The 21,666-nt window shown below is 34.4% G+C and overlaps 1 protein-coding gene across 3 annotated transcripts in view; it reads left to right on the top strand.

The window, feature by feature from the left end:
• The window catches only part of spin (lysolipid transporter protein spinster), an 87,722-nt gene that overhangs the window by 62,363 nt on the left and 3,693 nt on the right, over positions 1–21,666 (top strand). For 2 of the 3 annotated variants that reach the window (XM_089636534.1, XM_089636536.1), the window contains exons 2-8: positions 11,354–11,550; positions 12,610–12,761; positions 14,067–14,270; positions 15,729–15,866; positions 16,500–16,761; positions 19,188–19,286; positions 20,339–20,576. In XM_089636534.1, the coding sequence (XP_089492660.1) occupies positions 11,354–11,550; positions 12,610–12,761; positions 14,067–14,270; positions 15,729–15,866; positions 16,500–16,761; positions 19,188–19,286; positions 20,339–20,576 (1,290 nt within the window). Of the gene's footprint in view, positions 1–11,353; positions 11,551–12,609; positions 12,762–14,066; positions 14,271–15,728; positions 15,867–16,499; positions 16,762–17,379; positions 17,642–19,187; positions 19,287–20,338; positions 20,577–21,666 lie in introns of all 3 variants that reach the window. The other variant, XM_089636535.1, reaches the window with a different exon arrangement.

The following is a 21,666-nucleotide window of genomic DNA, read 5'->3' as shown; positions in this document are numbered from 1 at the left end:
CCGTCAGTGGGCCGCCGCGCCGCACACAGACACGACGGGCGTTCATAATAATATACCTGTTTCACCCATACACACAAATTCCTTGAATGGCTATCCCTTTCTAATGCGTTCCGTTCCATGCTAGGCAGGATAGGTAGATATTTCAATAATTCACACATCTCTATTGGCTTTTCTTTTCTTATGCATTTCGTTATTTCGCTTTGCATCTGGCAACTGCTATATATGCTATATTTTTTGTTCGATTATTATAATTTATGTCTTTGTATTTACGTCAATGCCTACCACCTGAACCTGTCGTGTTATATTTTTTATCATTGACTGAACGAATTGGATGGTTAGTAATGCAATATACTTATCTATCTGCATTATTGATCAAAGTAATCACCTTATTTGCTATCATTTTAGCCTCGTTGGTTGCGTCGATCACACCACCGCGTCGGACCAATACGGACAACCAACAACCGGATCAGATAATATTATTATAGATTGTGAAATGTTCGCAGAATTTACCTGATTTCTGATACCTAGTAATAAGTAAATATTATTTATTTCTTATCACTGTACTAAATCGTTTTGCACTTCCATCAATTATTTGGAGACTTGATTAAAATCTTCTCTTCAACATGTTTTGTTGGATATTTTCCATAGTATCAGAAGTCACTGAATAACTATGACAGTTTGATTAAAACATGTTGACTTCCTCATAAACTATCAGCAAAACACGAATGTGTTATGGCGATCTCGGAAAACGTTTTCTTGAAAATTATAACATTTTCGCATTTCCTCATTATATAATAACAGAATAAACGTATCTGCATGAATACATGAAATGGCCTGCTGTCACCTTTAAAAGGATTTTCATAAATCAGCAACACCCTTTTTACTCCGTTATGTACTCCTTCCATAGAAAAAAAATAAAAATTCTTGATCAGGTCCACCAGCAGTCAAGGACCCTCAGCCGAGGGTTGGCAGCCGACCACACGCCCCCGCAGGACCTCCTTCGTCTTGATGAAGTGCTCGGGGATGTCGGCTATGCGGAAGAATTTACTTATAGGAACTTTGTGTATCGCAATTGCCAGGCCAATACCTATTCTATATTCTCAAATCCAAAGTTGATTTATGCAAGAAAAAAACATGGCCAAAAAGTGCCTGTTATTTTATTTTGTGGATGTTCAGGCACAAATATTTAAATGTTTTTCGATCATTTTATAAATAAATTAATTTGCCACATTACACAATAAAACCATAAGCGAAAATGGGTTCGTAAGTAGGAGATTTTGAACTTAAAGCAATTTTCATAGCCCTTATACATTATTTTTTCTGGGCTTATAAAAAGGCTCATCTAAAAAATACTCGATTATTTCAGAGGCCAGGATGTATTCTACTCACAGTATTTCATTAAAGCATCTGAAACATTTTTAGGCGACCAAATTTTCAAACCAAAAACACATGATTTAGCATTACTACGTAATGCATCGCCTTAAACCTTATTTTATTCCCAATGGTTATATTTTAATTTTTTATGTTTTTTATATTTCTATGAAGTTACTACCTAGCTAAAACTAATTTCGCGATGTGCACATTATGAACCGTAGGGGGATTAAAAAATCTTCCTCGAAATGCAGAATCATCATATATTATATTATTATTCATATGTTCATATCTGAATAAAATAAAAAAAATATACATATATTGGAATGCTTGAAAAATGACGTGTTTTGTCGTGAGCCAGTTGAATCGGTTGTATGCGATTTTTCATTACTATCGCGAATGCGTTCAACTCTATTAATAAAACGTATTTATTATGGCCTTTGATTGAAAGTCCGCCACCCGTTAGGTCATTATCATTTTCGATTTATTTTTTAAACCTTTTGCTATGAAAAATTCGCAATCAGTGCGAATTGTTTTCACAATTTATTTTACCTAAATCAGTTATATACCTGCATTTTTATATACTTTTAATGGCGTCACGCTATGGCGTTTGTTGTCAATTTAGTTAATCATCAATTTGACAATAGTACGTTTGTTGTCAATTTAGTTAATCATTAATTTGACAATAATACGTTTGTTGTCAATTTAGTTAATCATTAATTTGACAATAAACAACCATTTTCCCGGTTACTGTGTTCATTGTTGCTTTATTACCCTTAAAAAGAGATGATTTTTTTCCGTCTCGTCATCAATTACGTGCTCCAGTTCGATTCCAACATCAAATATCTGCTCCATCTCCATTCCATCATCAAAATACATACACCAGCTCCATTCCAACGTGGATATATATAACCGCCCAGATTCATTTCTAAATCAAATTACATGCTCCAGTTCCATTCCAACATCAAAACAGCGGATCCAGCTCCGTTCTAACATCACTATACATTCTCCAGCTCCGTTCTAACACAAAAATCCATACTCCAACCCCATTCCAACATCGATATATAACCGACCCCAGGTTCATTTCTAAATCAAATTTCATGCTCCAGTTCCGTTCGAACATCAAAATATCTGATCCAGCTCCATTCCGACATCAAAATATTTGCCTCAGCTCCGTTCCAACATCAATATAACTGCTCCAGCTCCATTCCGACATAGAAATACCTGCTCCAGATCCCTTCTCACATCGTAATACATCCTACGTAATTCTTCTTCTTTCGTATGGTGGGGGGTTCCGAGCGATCAATCACGCCGGGAATGAATGGAGCGGGCATTCGTTGACCACATGTATCCTACGTAATATTTCGACCATATATTCAAATTAGTCCCGATATTTATATCTAAAAATCGTGACATTGTTCGGTAATTACATTTTTTAAATAGTTAAAATATTTTTTCACTGTGCATTATGATCAATTTATTATTAGAGTATTTCCGCACTCTCCTTGCAATTATTATCGTGTAATAAATTATTGTTTATCTCTGCGGTATATTAACCGTTAGTAATATGTTTGACTATGCACTATTATCAATAGCGTGAGTGCTTTGTGGTCCCACTTTATTGACCAATGGTAAGGCCTCAGCATATCTATGTAATGTGTGAAATGTACCCACAATATAATGGTAAAGTATGCAAATATACGCGCAAAATGAATATTATTTGTAATCTAATCAGATAAGACGTATTTATGTCCTCTATGAATAATCCATGCCCTTTAATTCGAAAGGAAAATGAACATGTCTCAAACCAAGCTTTTATCCAATTTTTTTAAACGGATGCCATGTTTTAAAATTGTTCAATGAGAAATTTGGTTTAGCTAATCGCCACACCGATATTATTTTGTAACAAGCTTCAAATTATTTATGGTGGTTATAAAATTAACCATCATTGGTTTACATAATTACATAATATTTAAAAATAGGGTGATGATTACTATCCTTGTTTTAATTGTTTATTTTTTTTATTTTGAAGGAAAGGAGTGAGTCAAAATAAAATTAAAGAATCTAATCGTAGATAGTTGACATTACAGTAGCTGACTCAATATTCATACACAGAATTTTAAACAATGAGATTGACTTTTCTGAACTTTTGTCCCTTATTAACTTTAACATACCTTTGAGACGTACACGACATACAGTGCTATTCCACACGCTAAATTATAAAACAAATGCAGCATCTAATTCGACAATTAACCGAGCTCTTCATACTCTAAATAATATTTGTCTTAACTCTAACATTGACATTTTTATTTTTAGGCTTACCTTTGGTACCTTTAGGTAGCATTATTGTGTTTACTTAGTAACTCTTTAAGTTATTTATCTATTTATTATTATTATAAAAACTATAATAATTAATGTTTTATTATCTCCGTTTTTGTGTAGCAAATAGAATGAATGATAGCCTACTTTCAAAAAATATAAAATCCATGTATAATATATTTAAACCTTCCGGAAGAATTTCTTGGAATGATAGTGAAACCCCTATCAAAATCCGTTGCGTAGTTTGGAAGAACTAAGCGCACAAACAGACAGATGCGGACAGTGACTTTGTTTTGTACTATTTAGAGATTATGTAGTGTTTTTTTTTTCAAAATAATTTTGAATATATTACACGGTGTTTTTTAATGCAATTAGTGATTTTGGTTTCAGTCTGTATTTAGTGTCTAGGTTTATTTTCTATTTCGGATCTCCACATTTTATGTATTCAGCTTTTTATATGAGACATAAATGTTATAATATTGTTTGTAAGATTTGAATGAGATTGGGATTTTGCTGTACCATAATATAGGAAGCTTTTAGGCCCAAATGTTGTGTTTGTTTTTGACCCTGAGTGTTTATAATTTACGTGTTAGTTGTTATTTCTCGTGTTTGTAAAATTGTGAAAATCTTCAATCAATTAGCTTAAAATCATTAGTGTTCAAGTGAATAATAACTTATAATAAGTAGATAGGTTCATGTTTCCCATGATTTATGTAAGAATCTTGTATAGTGAGGATAATATCTTATTAAATAAAGATTGACAAGATCACCATGACCACTAATCATGCTGACCGCAGAATGTCATAGACAATCAAAGGCAATTATTGATTATTATTTCTAGTATCTAATCAGAATAACAAAGACTGACGTACGTCATGGCCACAATCTATGATCTTATTTTTATAATTAAGATAAATCATATATATATATATGTATACATAATTTAAATGTTTTTAAGATTGTTGTCTCTCATGTACAAGAGAATCAATATTGAAAAATTTCTTTAATCTCCCATCTCTAAATAGTAATACAATGTCTTTGATTTTGATAAGGTTTTCACTCTCATTTAGAGAATTTCATCCGGAAGGTTTATACAATATAACACGTGCTTATTATATTTATAGAAAGTAGATAAAATTCGATGTTTTGTAATTAAGTCGTAAAAAAATATTTTCATACGCTCATATTGCAAACGCTGGCTAAACCTTATGAGATACATCGTAATAATGTACTACGAAATTGTATATCTTAAAAAGGCCTCTTCACCTCAAAATTTTACCCCAAACTATTTATAAGTCCCCAACCAACGCCTAGTTATTTACAATGTGCAATTAAAATTCCAATGATTAGGGTTACGTTTTAATGTTTCTGACTTGATTTCGCGGAATGATTATTGTTGTTAGCCTGGTAAATATATAATATTGTGAGATATTTTTTTCTTGGTAACGATCCCGTTGAGTCAAAAATCTTGAAGATTAAATTTATTTTTTTGTATTCGACGAATTAGTAATATTATCAAGCAAAGTTTTACTATCCGATCATAATTGCTTGTAGAACCTACGCAATAGAATAATAATATGGTGTACTGTACACACATAAAGTCTCTGGTATCTACGTAACGGCTTGAGACGATCAAAGTCAAACTTAAAACGAAGTAATCAGGTACTTAGTACCCCAGGGCGTGTATAAGGGGGGTTTAGGGCTTAACCCCACCCCCTCACCCCCATCGGAATAAAAGAATGATACTCTAGTCACTCTGGTAGATTAGTTTCCTTGAAAATACAACAATATTATTTGCACCATCTAATTAATCAATGTGATTTAATAACAATAATATCTGGTACAATAGTATGAAGGTCTATATATAATAAATTTTCTAACCCTCTCTCTCTCCCTTGCAGACCCCCCCCCCCCCTATCCACGTGAATGCTGTAGCTACCCCCTTGTTAGTAAATACTTCGTATTAAAAAAAATCTTTTTGTTTGTGAACGGTGTAAAAGTTAAATAAGTACCTGCCTACCTATTTTTAAATATTATTCTGTTCTGACTTTAGAAAAGGGAGAGAAGGCAGGTACCGGCATAACTTATACATTACATAAAATATATATAATTCGATTCCTAGTGGTAAGTATACATTTGCGAATCGAATCCACGAATTACGGGAAAGGAACGAAGCAATTGCAAACGGCGGTTGCTTCATCCCTTTCCCATAAGTTGAGGTTCAGTTTGGCAGTTCGGCTCGCGTATGTATACGTAGCATAACATATTTAAAACCCCGCGAATACCTGTGATTCTAGGTAGAATGGGTAGGCCCGCGTGTATAAAATTAGCATGCCAAATTTGATGGTTTTTTTTAAATGTTTCTCGTACCGTGTTCGTATACGAAATCTGACATGTCTGCCTCGCCCGTGCACATTTTTACTCCTTCCACTTAGTCTGGCTTGCGCGATATTACGGAAGCAAAAAAAATGCATTCATTTAATACTTAATTAATTTCACACAAGGCGAGATACCCAATACTGCGATACTTTTCCACATCCGATTTTACTTGTGTGTTTGGCTCTGTCTCTAAGAGCTTCGTTGTTGCCTTCCTTTCTGCTACATGTGTCGTTTATGAGAAAGAGGGAGAAGTTGTTAGAATGCAAAGTACGCCTGAAGCAGCTCTTTTGGTCGAGGCTATTTTTCTAATGACAGCGTGACCATTTCGTGAAAAGGCTATTATGTTGGTGTACAAATGTGTAATGCAAATAAATATTTAGTACAAAAATCTGGAAGGCCCACACTGCTGACATCAACATTCTAGAACTTCTAACGTCAAAAATAAGATAACCGTTGCAAAAATCACATTTATTTAACCTTTCTGTGCGATTTTAATCTCCCCGAGTCTAATTCTTCCCAAAATCCCAAAAACATTAATACCTTATGTTTCTACAAATATGTTTATTTATTCGTGTTTATCATTCTAACCGGATAGTTAATTTCGCCATTTGGTATTGGAAGGGTTAAAGTCTAGTCTGGAGGGAGATTTTTTTTTACCATTTGCATCATTTTACCATACATTAGGTCAGGTTTCCAATCTGTGGGTCGCAAAATGATTTTACTGGCCAACACACATTTTGGTGCCTGGGGTTTTTGTTGATGCTGTATCCAAAAATGCAGTCAGATTTTGTGCATAAGCTCTAGTTTTCGAGATATGACACGTAGTTTGAAGTTGAAGGCCCTGTTTTTTTTAGTTTTAAAATAACAATAATCATTTGAAGGACCTTTTAAAATTTATATAATTATAGCCAAACAAAAGCGTTTATTAGTTGTCTTCATAACCTAGAAATTTTATTTTTTAAGATTGTCTTGTATGTACGTGGCTTAAAAATATTAAAATATTTCTCTAATGTTTCATTATTGCGTTTTCTATGTGCTAAATTTTGTTAAGGTGTTTCTCTAAGAACTAGAGCTGCTACGACAAAAAAGTTTGAATTTAGAATCAGCACATCAAAAACATTCAAAAACAGTTGTTAGTTTTTTGGCACCAAAATAAAATCTTGATAGTTCCTGACATTATTTGGAGTTAAAAATATTTAAAAAAATTTGGCCTACGGTGATTTTTTTATTGTTTTTTTTTAAACATTTTAATTCTTCCACATGTCGCCACTGGTCACTCAGTCGAGTAATCGCCCAACCCCTCACCTCGACCCTAGCTGTCCAATTCCTGTTTTTCTATTTTTTGCTGAAAAAAAGCATCAAAAATGTCACCGGAAACCAATATTTCATGAACATTTTTTACTCCAAACAATGAATCAATGGTTTAAAAAAGCCATGTACGTCCCTTAATATCAATCTAAAACCAAAAAAACAATATTTACAGTTATTAGCTTACAAAATTTCACATGAAGGGGGTTATGGTGGTAGCAGTTTACGAACCCCTGGCCTGCATCAAGTATATAGTCATACCACTATAAGTGGTAGGGTGACGCGACTTTTGGGCGCCCTGTATAAACGGTGCAGCCATTTATCCTAATCCAATTTATTATTATTATGGCTCGCTCTTCGTGCCCTAACTCGACGCCCACACTGTAAATCTCTATTAAATTGATGGCACGGATATTCCTGACGAGTTTTTAGATGATTTTGGAATTTCGACTTAAAGCGCATTTTTGATGACGTCATCTAAAAGCCCTGTGGATTATTATTTTGATTAGTCAGTGGTGAAAGGGGAAAAAAATTGTAGAAAATTTTGTTCAATACCTATTTTTTATTCACTTGTAAAATTATTATTTTTAGCTTGGGTACCTATTCTAAGCGGCGTCGATAATTATATAGATTAAAAATAATAAATTAACTTTTTCTGCATGTTTTGTTATCTTTTGATTAGTAATGAGATTAGTTGGCCGCCTAATCAGAACTTCCTCTAAAATTCCCATTGTGCAGGATACAACGATATTCTTATCAAAAAAATCGATAAGGCAACCACATAATATGGCATGATCTTTTAGCATTTCCTGTTTTTTTGGCAATATTTTTATTTTTAGTTTTTAATTAAGCCTCATTTGAAAATAATAATAATTTTAGTGTGAATGGAACTTAAACGCCCTTTGATTGGTCGGCAGGTTCTGACGGAAATGAACCGCTACCTCACGGGTCAGTCAGTCGCGTACATTTAGATTGTTGACAATTTTGTACCGGCGCACAGTGGCTTAAATTTGAGCGCTGGCGCGACATTGACCCCAGATCGGCATGTTCCCGAAATGATTTTTTTTTTACCAATGTGTTCTCAGTTAATCACTGACATTAAAAAAACCATTGAAAATAACATCCGAAGCTTACTTACTCGGTAATTACGCACAGAACTGAGATGTTCGGGCGCGCAACTATGCTGCTGTATCTAGGCGAGTTTGAAGGCGTGCGGAATCAGGTTGTTTGTGTACTTGTTTCACAAAAAAAGTATTTTTAAAAATTACTTGACATATTTTTTAAGATACGTGCTTTATTTAGATAACTGAAAAGATTATTTTTTTTCATAAATTATAACTGTTGCCTTGGTTCAAAGTTTACCTTTTTTTCCAATTTTTTTTACCACAGTTTTGCCTTTAATGGAGTAGGAATAAAAATCTTCACAAGTCTTCACGCTAATTTTAATAAGATATTATTGCTGTGTTTTTTTTGTACACGGACAAAAAAAATCACTACCAACTTTAGCCAGCCACTCCAGTAATTGCATTTTTAAGAAATTATTGTACTTAATTTTCGTCATTTTTTTTCAGAATCCTATATTTGACTCCGATATGTCAAAGAAAGATCAACTGTATGTAATATTTAGTTCTTCGTACCGTTAGAATAAAATTAAAGTTATTCCCAATTATTCACTGTCAATTTAAATTAACATTTGAAACTCAATTATTATGTAATTAGTCGCAGAACAGGGATACACTGATATTCGGGCGCGCAACTATGCTGCTGTATCTAGGCGAGTTAGAAGGTGTGCGAAATCAGGTTGTTTGTGTACTTGTTTTACAAAAAAGTAATTTAAAAAAATTCTTGAGATATTCTTTAAGATACGTGCTTTATTTAAATAACTGAAAAATATATTTTTTTCATAAATTATAACTGTTGCCTTGGTTCAAAGTTTACCTTTTTTTACAATTTTTTTTACCAAAGTTTTGCCTTTAATGGAGTAGGAATAAAAATCTTCACAAGTCTTCACGCTAATTTTAATAGGATATTATTGCTGTATCTTTTTTGTACACGGACAAAAAAAATCACCACCAATTTTAGCCAGCCACTCCAGTAATTGCATTTTTTAGAAATGATTGTACCTACTTAATTTTCGTCAATTTTTTTTCAGAATCCTATATTTGACTCCGATATGTCAAAGAAAGATCAACTGTATGTAATATTTAGTTCTTCGTACCGTTAGAATAAAATTAAAGTTATTCGAAATTATTCACTGTCAATTTAAATTAACATCTGAAACTCAATTATTATGTAATTAGTCGCAGAACAGGGGTACACTGATATTCGGGCGCGCAACTATGCTGCTGTATCTAGGCGAGTTTAAAGGCGTTCGAAATCGGGTTGTTTGTGAACTTATTATACAAAAAAAGTACTTTTAAAAATCACTTGAGATATTCTTTAAGATACGTGCTTTATTTAAGTAACTGAAAAAAAACTTTTTTCATAAATTATAACTGTTGCCTTGGTTCCCCTTTTTTTCCTTTAATGGAGTAGGAATAAAAATCTTCACTAGTCTTCACGCTAATTTTAATAGGATATTATTGCTGTGTCTTTTTTGTTCACGGAAAAAAAATCACCACCAACTTAAGCCAGCCACTCCAGTAATTGCATTTTTAAGAAATTATTGTACTTAATTTTCATAAAATACAAACTTAGCGCCCAAGTTACACGCTACTTGTTATAAAAGCATTAAAATTATTATCAACATTTCAACTAATAAGAATGAACAAAAAATAAGTGGTATTTCTTATTAATACTTAAAAAACATCAATGGTGCCAAATAGTCGAACGCCGAGAGCGATGTCGCGCCAAATCATTAAAATTGGCCACTGTGCGGCGGCGCAAATCGCCTGCTCGTTTCAGTTGCCCATAAATATGTCAGTTTTTAAGTTTGCGATTTATCCATAGAGCTATCAAAATACAATATGTCCGAGTAGGAAAAAAAATTCCCGCGTATTTACGACTATAGGCTTCCTGACTATGCAAGAAAAGAAAGATAAAATGGCGGCTTCATCATCACTTGATTCATCACATTTTTAACTCACTATGATAGTGACAGATGACAGCAGAAGTGTCTTCATTCTACGATTAGATAAGCTTAGATAATTTGTGAAATCGTAAACTTGAGTTGCGCCGTGAGAGAATCTCGACAACCAGTTTGCAACCGGCAGTTGCCAACCAGTTTCAGTTGCCAACTTGTTTCAGTTGCCCCGTGAGCGGATGGACTTACTGTTAACCGACTAAACCGAGGTACTTATTATGTCACTCGTACCCCGCCAGATTTCATCATTTTGGCGGGTTTGAAAACATCGAATATTGTTTTTACTATAAAATTGGCATTTGTAAAAAAAATCTTGTACTTAATTTAGAAGATGAGCATAAATGGGTGATATAATCGATAATTATATATGAAAATAAAACACAAGAATTAAATAAAAACAATTTTTATTTTTTAACACATTTTGGTTAATTCCATTTGGTTTCCGACTCCTGCATTAAAATGACACATGTGTATCATAATATGTCCATTTTACCAATTGCTCCACCAACGATAAGACCTTTTTAACTTACTTACTTAAATTTGCCAGTTTCGCTTGGCTTAAACTTCATTGAGGTAACAATTTAAACTAGTAACAATAAATTTAAACCAGTTTAAATTTTTACCCTGATGAAGCTAAAGTCAATCGAAACCGGTTGGTAAATTTAAATAAATTTGTGGTTTAAAACTTAAAATTTTTTAATTCTCCCTACTTACACCATTGAAAGATGAAATGAGTTCTTGTGCAATTATGGAGGACTTAGATTGCAGAGGATTGAACCCGAAATGCTTTATTCACTTGGTTACAAACCATGTTATATTGCATTATAATATTTAAATAACATGTGTATTTTTTTTAGAATAACTTTTGTAATAATTTTTTTCTCTTCTTTCCAGGTATCTTAACGGACATTAAAGAAGACTTTGACATTGGCGATGACAAGGTGGGACTGCTGCAGACTGTGTTTGTGATATCGTATATGATATTTGCACCGCTGTTTGGCTACCTGGGCGACCGGCAGTCAAGAACTAAGATCATGGCTGCCGGCATCTTCCTGTGGAGTCTCACCACCCTGATCGGCTCTTTTATGACGGTGAGTTGCTTATTTCCATCATTCGTATCTTTTAAAAGTCGGAGACGCCTGAGGAGGTCATGGCGCGATGATGTGAATAAAATATTGTCATGTCGAGAGTCGGTATAACAACAGTATATATGAATGTAGCCAATAGTGCTAGCCATAACAGTGTCTCACATAACTTGGAGTCAGTGATCTATAGAAGTTCTGGGTCGATTGTGATTGATCCAATCATTTTGACCGGATCACGAACCACCAATGATCGAGCGGGTCACTTTTTCAAAAAAGATTCAATCATTTGATCAATGAGCCGGCATCTCAGTCAGCACCCGTGATGGGTGTGGCGAGCGACAATAGATTTATAAATTTTGTGGACTAGACGTCTGGCATCTCATTCTGGCAACAGAGAAGTAGATAGCTGAAATAGGCTGTCATTGAAGTTTCAAGCTAAAATCTCAGTGACAGTCCATTTCAGATTAACCATCTCTATTTCTGTGTTGCGAGAATGAGACTTGAGATGCCCGGTCTACAAAATTTGTTTATCTATGGTCTATGTCAACACGGTGGCGGTGCATCGATCTATCTATGGAATTTTTTTCTATAGATCAAAGATCGAGTACTTTTGACCCGATCACAGTTAACGAGTCGTGATCGACCTGGGTTGCGTAAAATGATCGATCGACCCAGGACTAGTCTATGGCAAGTCCAATAATTGAATTTTTATGGAGGAATTACTTGACAAGGGTGGGGTTTCCTGTCTATTCAGATCTGGTTACTGAACAGCTGAGTATCTTCCACGCTAAATTGTTGTACTTGTATGTAATTGTTATACATTGTATTATAATATATTTTTAAGGAACCTATTAAAATACAATATACTTGATTAGGTTAGACTAATTAATTGGAAAATATATATGTTTGTAATATAACTACAAAAAACCACAGAGTTGCTGGTAAATCCCTCGATGAGAATACAATATATTATATATTTTGTAATGAAATCAATCAATATGTAGTTTCATTTCATTATTGAAACAAAGAATATTTAAGATTATTTTGATTTTTTTTTTATTTCAGAATTTCTGGTGGTTCATCTTTTTCCGAGCGTTGGTGGGTGTGGGAGAGGCGTCCTATTCAACCATCGCTCCCACCATCATCAGCGACCTCTTTGTGAAGGACATGCGGTCAAAGATGCTGGCTGTGTTCTATTTCGCCATTCCTGTTGGAAGGTGAGAATTAGTTTTCTAAGAATTAAACCGGTGGTACATAACCGGTGTTCTCCGAATCACTAGTGTTTTGCCACTTATTACAAGTAATGTTACGTAAAGAATATATTAGTATTTGAATTTTCCCTCACATGATGGAGGACATAGCTAGCAAAAGTTTGGACAGCGAAATCTGGGTGCTTGGCTACAAATCGGTCTTAACCTTTCCCTTACTGTGCTAAAAAAATCTACGCGTTCCGGTGCTGTGTAGTCAATACACATCTCAAAATAAGCGATTTAAAATAGGAAAAATATGAATATTCATAGCTAATCGATTATAATTATTATATTTTATATCAAATGTGATAATAATTGTAATTTAATTGCTTAAAACATGAAAAAACCATCGGCAGATGCTAAAGAAATGTGCGAGGGGTCCACATCTAATGACGGTTCGCGGGCGACTGGCTAGCGGCTGGCACAAACACAGCTGTGCGGTCGTAGGTATCGATGGTCTAAATCAAAATACAAATGCAGACGTGTGGATGTCTCATGTTCCCGCATAGCGAATTAAAGCGGGACATCAAAAGCGTGTCATTTCCTCGCTCACTCTTTGCGTATTAGTATCACACTGTTGATTGTATTGGTGTATTTATTTCCGATTTTTAACAAAAATCTCTGATTTTTAATTGAATTTGAAAACTATGTAAAATATTATTTTTTAATTCAGTGCATAGATGTATAACGGAGGAATACCTTAAATCTGAACCCAGAATTTATTATATTTATAGAGTTATTAAAGTTATTAGAAGCAATGTGTAGTAAATACATACCACAGATAAGGAAAGGTTAAAAAAAACTAATGAAATTTAAAAAAAAAAAATTCACTTCATTTTGTTATAACCACTTGAGCGTTTTTTGGTATATTATGCCATGTTTGCAAAAAAGTTTTGAGCGATTTGTTTGTACATAGTGTGCCAAATTTATAAATCCTAAAAATATGAGCAAAATTCAATATGCGTGTATCACAATCAATAAATCGATACAAAATTCAATATGCTTTTATCACAACCAATACAATTCATTAATTTGGTATTATATTTAATCTTTATTTTTTAAAAGAATCTTTCTTTCTTGGAGATTACCTTCACGTCACAGGTGAACTTCTTGTCTCAAAGACGTTGTACGCTATTTTTGTTAATTTTGTCATTTTTGTCAATTAGCTTGTTGTATTAGATTGCGTACAAATACGTCGAGATGTGAATTATTGTCTTATCTTTGACGTGTTGACATTTCAATTTTGAAACAATTTATTATTTAATTTTCCAGTGGGTTGGGCTACATAGTTGGGTCCGAGGCGGCCAAGGCCTTCGGAGGCTGGCGATGGGGGCTCCGAGTGACCCCCGTACTGGGCGCCGTGGCCGTGGTGCTGATGCAGGTGGTCATGAGGGACCCCCAGCGGGGACATGCTGAGGGGGGCACCCACGTCCGCACCGGCTCCTACAAGGATGACATTAAGGCCCTGGCTAAAAAGTAAGAAATTTCTGGATAATGTTGATGTTTGATCACAGTAACCTCTCTCCTGATAACGATACCGGGATAAGGAGTAAGAAATTCCGGGTTAATTTTTAAGAAAAAAAAGTCCCCCTAGCAAGAACATTATATAAGCAAAATAAATACAAAACAACACACTGAAAATGTTGGTAATTTGTCATCATTCCCGAGCACGGCTGCAGATCGACGAAGTGCACCGTTGATTGTACTTTGATAATCTATAGTAGTGCTCGGGAACGAATACAAGTTACCGACATAATGATCGACACAAATCTCAATTGATGCGTTCATGAGGGGCGATTCCGGTTCTTCGTAAGGATTAAATATTGATCGTAACTTTGAAACGTTTTCGTTAACTGCGATTCCTGTTCTCTCAGATGACAGAAAATTTAAAATTAACAAATTTTTCGCTATCGCAGAGAACTGGAAACGCGATCAACGAAAAATCATTCATTTAAGGTTATGAACAATTCCTTATCCTTAACTGTAATCTCCCCTAGTTAACGAAAAAATCGTTAACTTTAAGGTTAACAGGTTCGCTGCCGCCTATGCACAATATAACTCATCCTAGGTGCCAAGCGGCGCCACGGTTGAAAATCACTTAGCAGGTGCCGGCGGTTTCGTCCGTTTAGTCGCACTCTTTTTACTCTCTTCTTATTATTTTGATAAAACAAAAATAGACAATTTTTTTTTGTCTTTTGTACAAATAATTACTAAAATACAAGTAGCAAATCAAATAAGATAATGAAAGTAATACACATCTCATGAAGAAAAAATATTTATAAAAATTTGGTGGTACTCATTGACGCACTCAAGTTCATTTTCTAACTCCCTTTCAATGTCTTCAACTTGCAGAGATTTACGTAGGGACGAGACTTTTTTGGACGAGATGGTCCAGCATCATCACTCATTATGACAATAAGAAGATTTTGACACACAAAAATTAAAAAACACAAACTTATCGTTTACTTTTTTAAATGGCCCTTTACAACAATAACCTAATTTTTTCTTGAAAACCAATTGCTGTAAAATGTTGGTACAATTGTCAACAACAATGCCAGCTACAGAAACAACCATTCGGCGCGAGTGCCGGCAGGAAAATGATGTTTGTGCAGACATACTACTCATGGCTCCGGCCGGAGCCGCCGGCACCCAGTGCCAGACGCCGAATGGCTCCGACCGGAGTCACCGGCAGCGAACCTGTTAAGGACGATTCCTTATTCTTAAGTAATACCGAAATGGCCCCTCAGGGGTAATGTGGCTAGGCTGGTATATTTGTCAAATGACGCGTGTCGTCTAATGTAATTGCCCTACTCTTCGATATAACCTATGTCTACTATTTACTGACAGCTTACTTTGGAAACAATCATTTAAATAAATATTAAAAGTTTTGAATTTCCTGCTGTAGAAGAATTAAAAGTTTTTTTCTGTTTCCAGCACTTCGTTCATGCTGTCTACCGCAGGTTTTACCTGTGTGGCCTTCGTGGCCGGAGCCCTAGCCTGGTGGGGCCCCCAATTCATCTTCCTCGGTCTTAAACTGCAAGCTGAAGACAGCGGCAGTGTGTCATTCAGCGAGTGAGTTCCCATTCCTTACTAAATACCTAGCTTCGAATTGCTTTTGACTAATGTCCGATTCTGGATTATTAATACTCAAGATCCTACATTCAGATTGATTTTTCAAATAAATCTATCTGAATTAATAATAATTAATGTTACTTCCTCTGTGGATTTTCAACGGTAACCATTTACATATTTCTTTTAACAAAGATCCACCATCAACTCGAACATATAAAAGCTAATGGAATAGCAAACGTATATCTATGTCTCTTAACATTATTGTGAGCTCTCAACCTTTTGTTTTAAGTGTGTGAATCGGGCGTGGAGGTATTATCATTTTCTGAAACTTTAGACGGGATATTGAAGTATTATGAGAATTATTCAAGGGGTTTGAATTTCAAGTTCGTTTGATCACTACAATATTGATGAAAATATTATGTCAGTTTGTTCCATCGTTATTAACATTTCATCTAAACACAGTTTGTCTAAACTTTTTGTAAAAGGGCGACTTCTTTATAGCGATCGGGAAAGTAATAATACCTGTACGTGAAAGCCGGTGTGTAAGCTGTGTGTGATCCTCTACTCATCATGGAACTATAGGTGTGAACTAAGAATGTCTGAACATGTGTGGTTATTGGTTGTTTCCGCTAGCGTGTCCTACAAGTTTGGCTTGGTTTCGATGGCGGCCGGCATCGTGGGGGTGCCCCTGGGGTCCCTAATTGCCCAGAGGCTGCGGCCGCGGTACCCCGACTGCGACCCCATTATCTGCGGGTTCGGCCTCATCACCTCCGCGCCCATCGTATTCCTCGCTCTGGTGGTGGCCTCCAGCCACGCCATGTGGTGCCTCACTCTCGTGTTCTTGGGAGAAGTGTTCCTCAACCTAACGTGGTCCATCATAGCCGACATGCTGCTGGTGAGGCTTCACCAAGGAGTACCGACAAAGCTTGGAACGACATTGCAAACAAAACTACCCTTTACACTTGTTCATGAATGTCCATGTTTTGATATGAGAGAATATTTTTTCACAATGATGGGATCCCACTGTTGTGCATGCTATCTGTAAACATATTCAAAAATAATATTTGTTCATCAGTTGATCATCAGTAACTGGGTTCTATAAATGCATGAAATGCTTAATAATGTTAACAAAACTCATACATATTTACTTTTAAGTTTTAGAGCTACGTTTTACCTCATTCTAACTACATTATGTTCATTAATTTGTTCCGTGAAGCTTTGAACATCTTTCATCAATAATAATAATAATCTAATCACGTTGCACAGATTCAAACATGTTCAAATAATTATTTTTTAAATTTCAACGATTCCCGGTTCTGTTGCTCAATACCTAATCCAAATCTTCATTCTTCCAATAATGGATTGTCAGACCCTCTCATGTCACACTCACGGCTTTCACTTGTTACCCAGTTGATGTCCAACCTGTTGAAAGTAACTGAAGAAACCATTTATTTCCAGTTTGTAAAGATGACCGAAGATTAATGTCTCCTTTTCTCCCCTTTATCGTGTGTAGCGTCTCGTTAACTTTTGGAGTCATAGCCATGACGGCTGGAATAATTGGAGTCCCGCTGGGAACTGCTATTGGCGAGGCGATGATCAAGAGGTTTCCTTTTATCCACCCGGTCATTTGCGGGATGGGCTTGATCCTCAGCGCCGGTTTCTTTCTCCCCGCACTCTTTTTCATGGAGACACATACCGTAGCCCCGTTAGTGTTGATGTTTTTGGGTCAATTGGCACTTAATTTGAATTGGGCCATCGTGTGCGATATGTTATTGGTAAGAATTATTCATCGCTATTATTTTATTTGTTACCTTTCATTGTTTTGTTGCTTTTTTTTCTATTACTTTTTTCTGCTATCATTCTTTTATAAAGGCTATAAAGAGTACCCTTACTTTAACCAGTGATTTCTGAGGTTATTTGGAGTCAAAAATGTAGAAGGCATTTTGATCTCCGGTGACTTTTTTTATAACTAAAAACATAAAAAATCAGTATGTTTTGGACCGTTCGGGTTGGGGTAGGGGCTTGGGCGGTTACTCGACAGAGTGATCGGTGACACGACGAAACGGTAAAAATTGATTTAATAAATAAAAAACATAGAAAAAGCTCAACATAAAACCAAATTTCATTTATATTTTTTTATTACAAATAATGCAGGAATCACTGCTTAAAGTAAGACAGGTACGTCTCTTAAACCCCTGTATATTTACACCACTGAAGAGATAAACCAATAAATGTGTGAAAATTTCTTTACTTGTGAAATTCTAATATTCAATTCCAGTGGAGATCTTATTCTCTTTAGAGTCAAAAGGTATTATGTAGGGAGATCACACTTATAGTGATATCTATTCAGAGGTTTCTACTAACACTTTATACATTTTTCACATACTTTGTTTACTGTATCTACCGACTATTCGCCTTTAATGGTATATATTATAATCTCTGCACCAATAATGCCTGTTAAGTGATGTGATTTTTTAATCTGTAATATTTATATTTGTCAGAAATTAGTCACATTCTGTAATTTCTGTCATGCGATAAAATGCAGTCTGCGAACGACAAGATCATTTGAAAAGTGTACTTGACAGTATTATAGGTGCAACAATGATAAGCATGTTTCTTCATTAATCATAACTATCCATTTTACATATTATTTTTAAGTTCATTATATCATCAATGTTTTGCTAAAAATAGACTATAGTATAGTAAATATTATTGCCATCATATGGAAAAATATTCTCTCTTATTGAAACAATGAATTTAGTGTTCCTCAGCCATATTGTTATTATTATTACCTGCTTTAAATTTAATGATTTAGCAGATGGCTGCACTTTTGCGAAATTTTCGCTATTAGTGACATCTTTGGAACGTTTCCAATATCTGTTGCAAGCTTTATCGGTACATTCACAAATTAACTTTTGTTTTTAAATTTCACCCATAGATGGCAGAGTTTTTTTTTTTTTTAAATAATGATCTTTTCTAAATTTTATTCAAAATATTATCTTTAGTTTTCAATGCCTTCATAAATATGAAATAATTAAGTTTTTCACATCTATATTTTTATTAATAAACAAAATCCTATATTGCTTGACACTTACCATTTATTCTAACATTTCAACAAATTCTAACTTTGATTTCAATCCCTCTTTGTGGTTTCTTTATTCCTTATAACAGTAATTAGTGTTAAATTAGGTCTAAGCGCCTACAGTATAGTAACATTAAGTTCCAAGCATATTTGTTAAGTGTTTTCTGAAAGTAGACTATAATTAATTTTATTTTGAACCACTGTTGCAGTTTTTATAATCTATATTGTTGTATTTTCAGTATGTTGTTATTCCAACGAGAAGATCTACCGCTGAAGCATTCCAAATTTTGGTTTCTCATGCCTTTGGCGACGCCGGCAGTCCATACCTAGTCGGAGTGGTAAGTTCATCCCCTTTTAATGTAGATGTAATAATTTTGACAACCCTAGCAGGTATGTCACCATCCTCTTCATAGCTTATCCACATAACTTGTATTAATAATTAAATGAATAAACACTCGCAGTTAGAAAACTCCGCTAACTTCCGATATATAGCCACAATTCGTAGGATCCAGTACCGAATAGTAAACTCAGACTTCATAAATATATAAATCTTAAATATACTTATCCTATGGATAAGCTATCAAGAGGATCGTGAAACACCCCCTATTAAAATAAATTCTTCAACAAATACTAAAACTAATTAGGATATTATAAATGAAATTTATACATGGTGTCCGGAAACTAGTTGTAAAAGCGGAAAACTGGCAAATCTACATCACATTTGCAGTCGATTTTGATTTGAGCTTTCGTTTACGAGTAAATCAAGTCCAAACTTGGATCCGAATTTTTAAGGTGAAATTTGAAAAAAAAAGTATCAATAAAATTACATGAATTTCTTAAAATTCATAATAATTTGCTTGCAAATTTATAATACGGTAAATATCCATTTCATTAAAATTGTGTGCACTAGGTTTACAGCTGAAAACTTCATTGTAACTTCTCCCTCTCTCTCTCATAAACAATGCTTGCAACGGAAAGAGGGATTACAAAGGAGCTCTCAGCGGCAAGACCATATTACAAAACTCATTTTATAAACCAGCGTTTGTTATATTTTATTTATTAACTTTTTAAGGTTAAACGCAACGTTCGTTATAATGTACGCGTTCATAGATGGCGTTAATTAAATTATTTTATTAAAATTCGCTTTTGGCAAGTCAGCTTTACAATATTAAGAAGAATCATTTGTTTGTGCCCGTACATATGAATAAATTGTTTTGTCTGTTTAAAAACTCAATTCTTTTAAGATAGGCACACAAATACAATATTTTATCTGTGATTCAATCCGATCCAAGTATTAGTGAAAAGGTGGGATTATTGGCACATGGCAATTTCATCCAACCAACCTGATATATTAATATTTAGTTTTAATGTTGTTTTTCTTTATCAACAGATATCCGAAGCCTTGAAAATTTATCTTCTTCCGGGACAGGGTAAATCCGTAGCTAATTTCGCTGTAGACAATAGCACTGTATTAAAGACGGTGTTTGAGGATGACACGGTCAACTTTAAGGCTCTCCAGTACGCCCTTTTCACAACGAGCTTTGTGGAGCTGCTGGGCGGAGCGCTGTTCCTTGTGACAGCCATTTACATTGTCAAGGACAAGATGCGTGTCGAAAAAGTTGTATCAGGTAAAAAATAATTTTAGTTTTTTTTTTGTTGTTTGTTTGAGTTTTATTTTTGCACCTTTAATTACCCGAACTAGTAAACTTTATTTGCGTTTTGTCCTTTTTGTTTGCTTATATTATGACTGCTTGACATTTTCCCTGTTTTATTCTTGAAATCAATTACGATAATTTTCAAGTTAAGGCGATGCCATACGTAGTAATGCAAAATCATGTGTTTTTGGTTTGAAAATTTGGTCGCCTAGAAATGTTTCAGATGCTTTAATTAAATACTGCGAGTAGAATACATCTTGGCCTTTAAAATAATCGAGTATTTTTTAGATAAGTCTTTTTATAAGCCCAGAAAAAAATAATGTAAAGGCCTAAAACTGCTTTAATGTTCAAAATCTCCTACTTACGAACCCATTTTCAGTTATGATTTTATTGTATAATGTGGCAAATTAAATTATTTATAAAATGATCGAGAAAAAATTAAATATTTATCCCTGAACATCCACAAAATAAAATAAAAGGCACTCTTTGGCCATGTTTTTTTCTTGCATAAATCAAAACAGGCGGATGGTGTTAAGCGGGAATTTAAACCTTATCGCCATCTACATAAGGGTTGTTATTGATAGCGGCTCAATTTAAAATATTACACGACGTAATGCATCGCCTTAATGAATAAATTTTCTATAACGATTTAAAGTGTGATATTTTCGATTTGCTGCCAAAATGAAATGTCGATTTTTATTTGTGAATTCAGCTGCGTTGACGTCACGCTGGGCAACATTGGTGACTCATAACACCAGCCAGTGGCGGTTTCTATGTTGTAATGACGTTGTAGCCAGTTGGAAAAGTTTCAGAATTGTTTTTGAAATCAATAATTTTTAATAAAAACTTACTTAATATGTCCTGTGATACATTGTATAACTTATCAATCATTTTTAATTTGTGTTATTGAATGGGTTTGATAAATAATTTTTGTATTTTGAATTAGTTATACAGTAGAACCCCGTTAATTCGAACCCCGATAATTCGAAAAAACGCGTAATTCGAAATTTTCGCAAAAAAAATTTCCGCTGAAAAATTTTTTCATACAAATTTTTTTTTAATT

This window comes from Hesperophylax consimilis, chromosome 10 (genome assembly GCF_061612785.1).
Source record: "Hesperophylax consimilis isolate HC1 chromosome 10, BYU_Hcon_1.0, whole genome shotgun sequence".
Taxonomy (NCBI): domain Eukaryota; kingdom Metazoa; phylum Arthropoda; class Insecta; order Trichoptera; family Limnephilidae; genus Hesperophylax; species Hesperophylax consimilis.
Note: the sequence above shows the minus strand (reverse complement) of the source record. Positions and strands in the feature narration are given on the sequence as shown.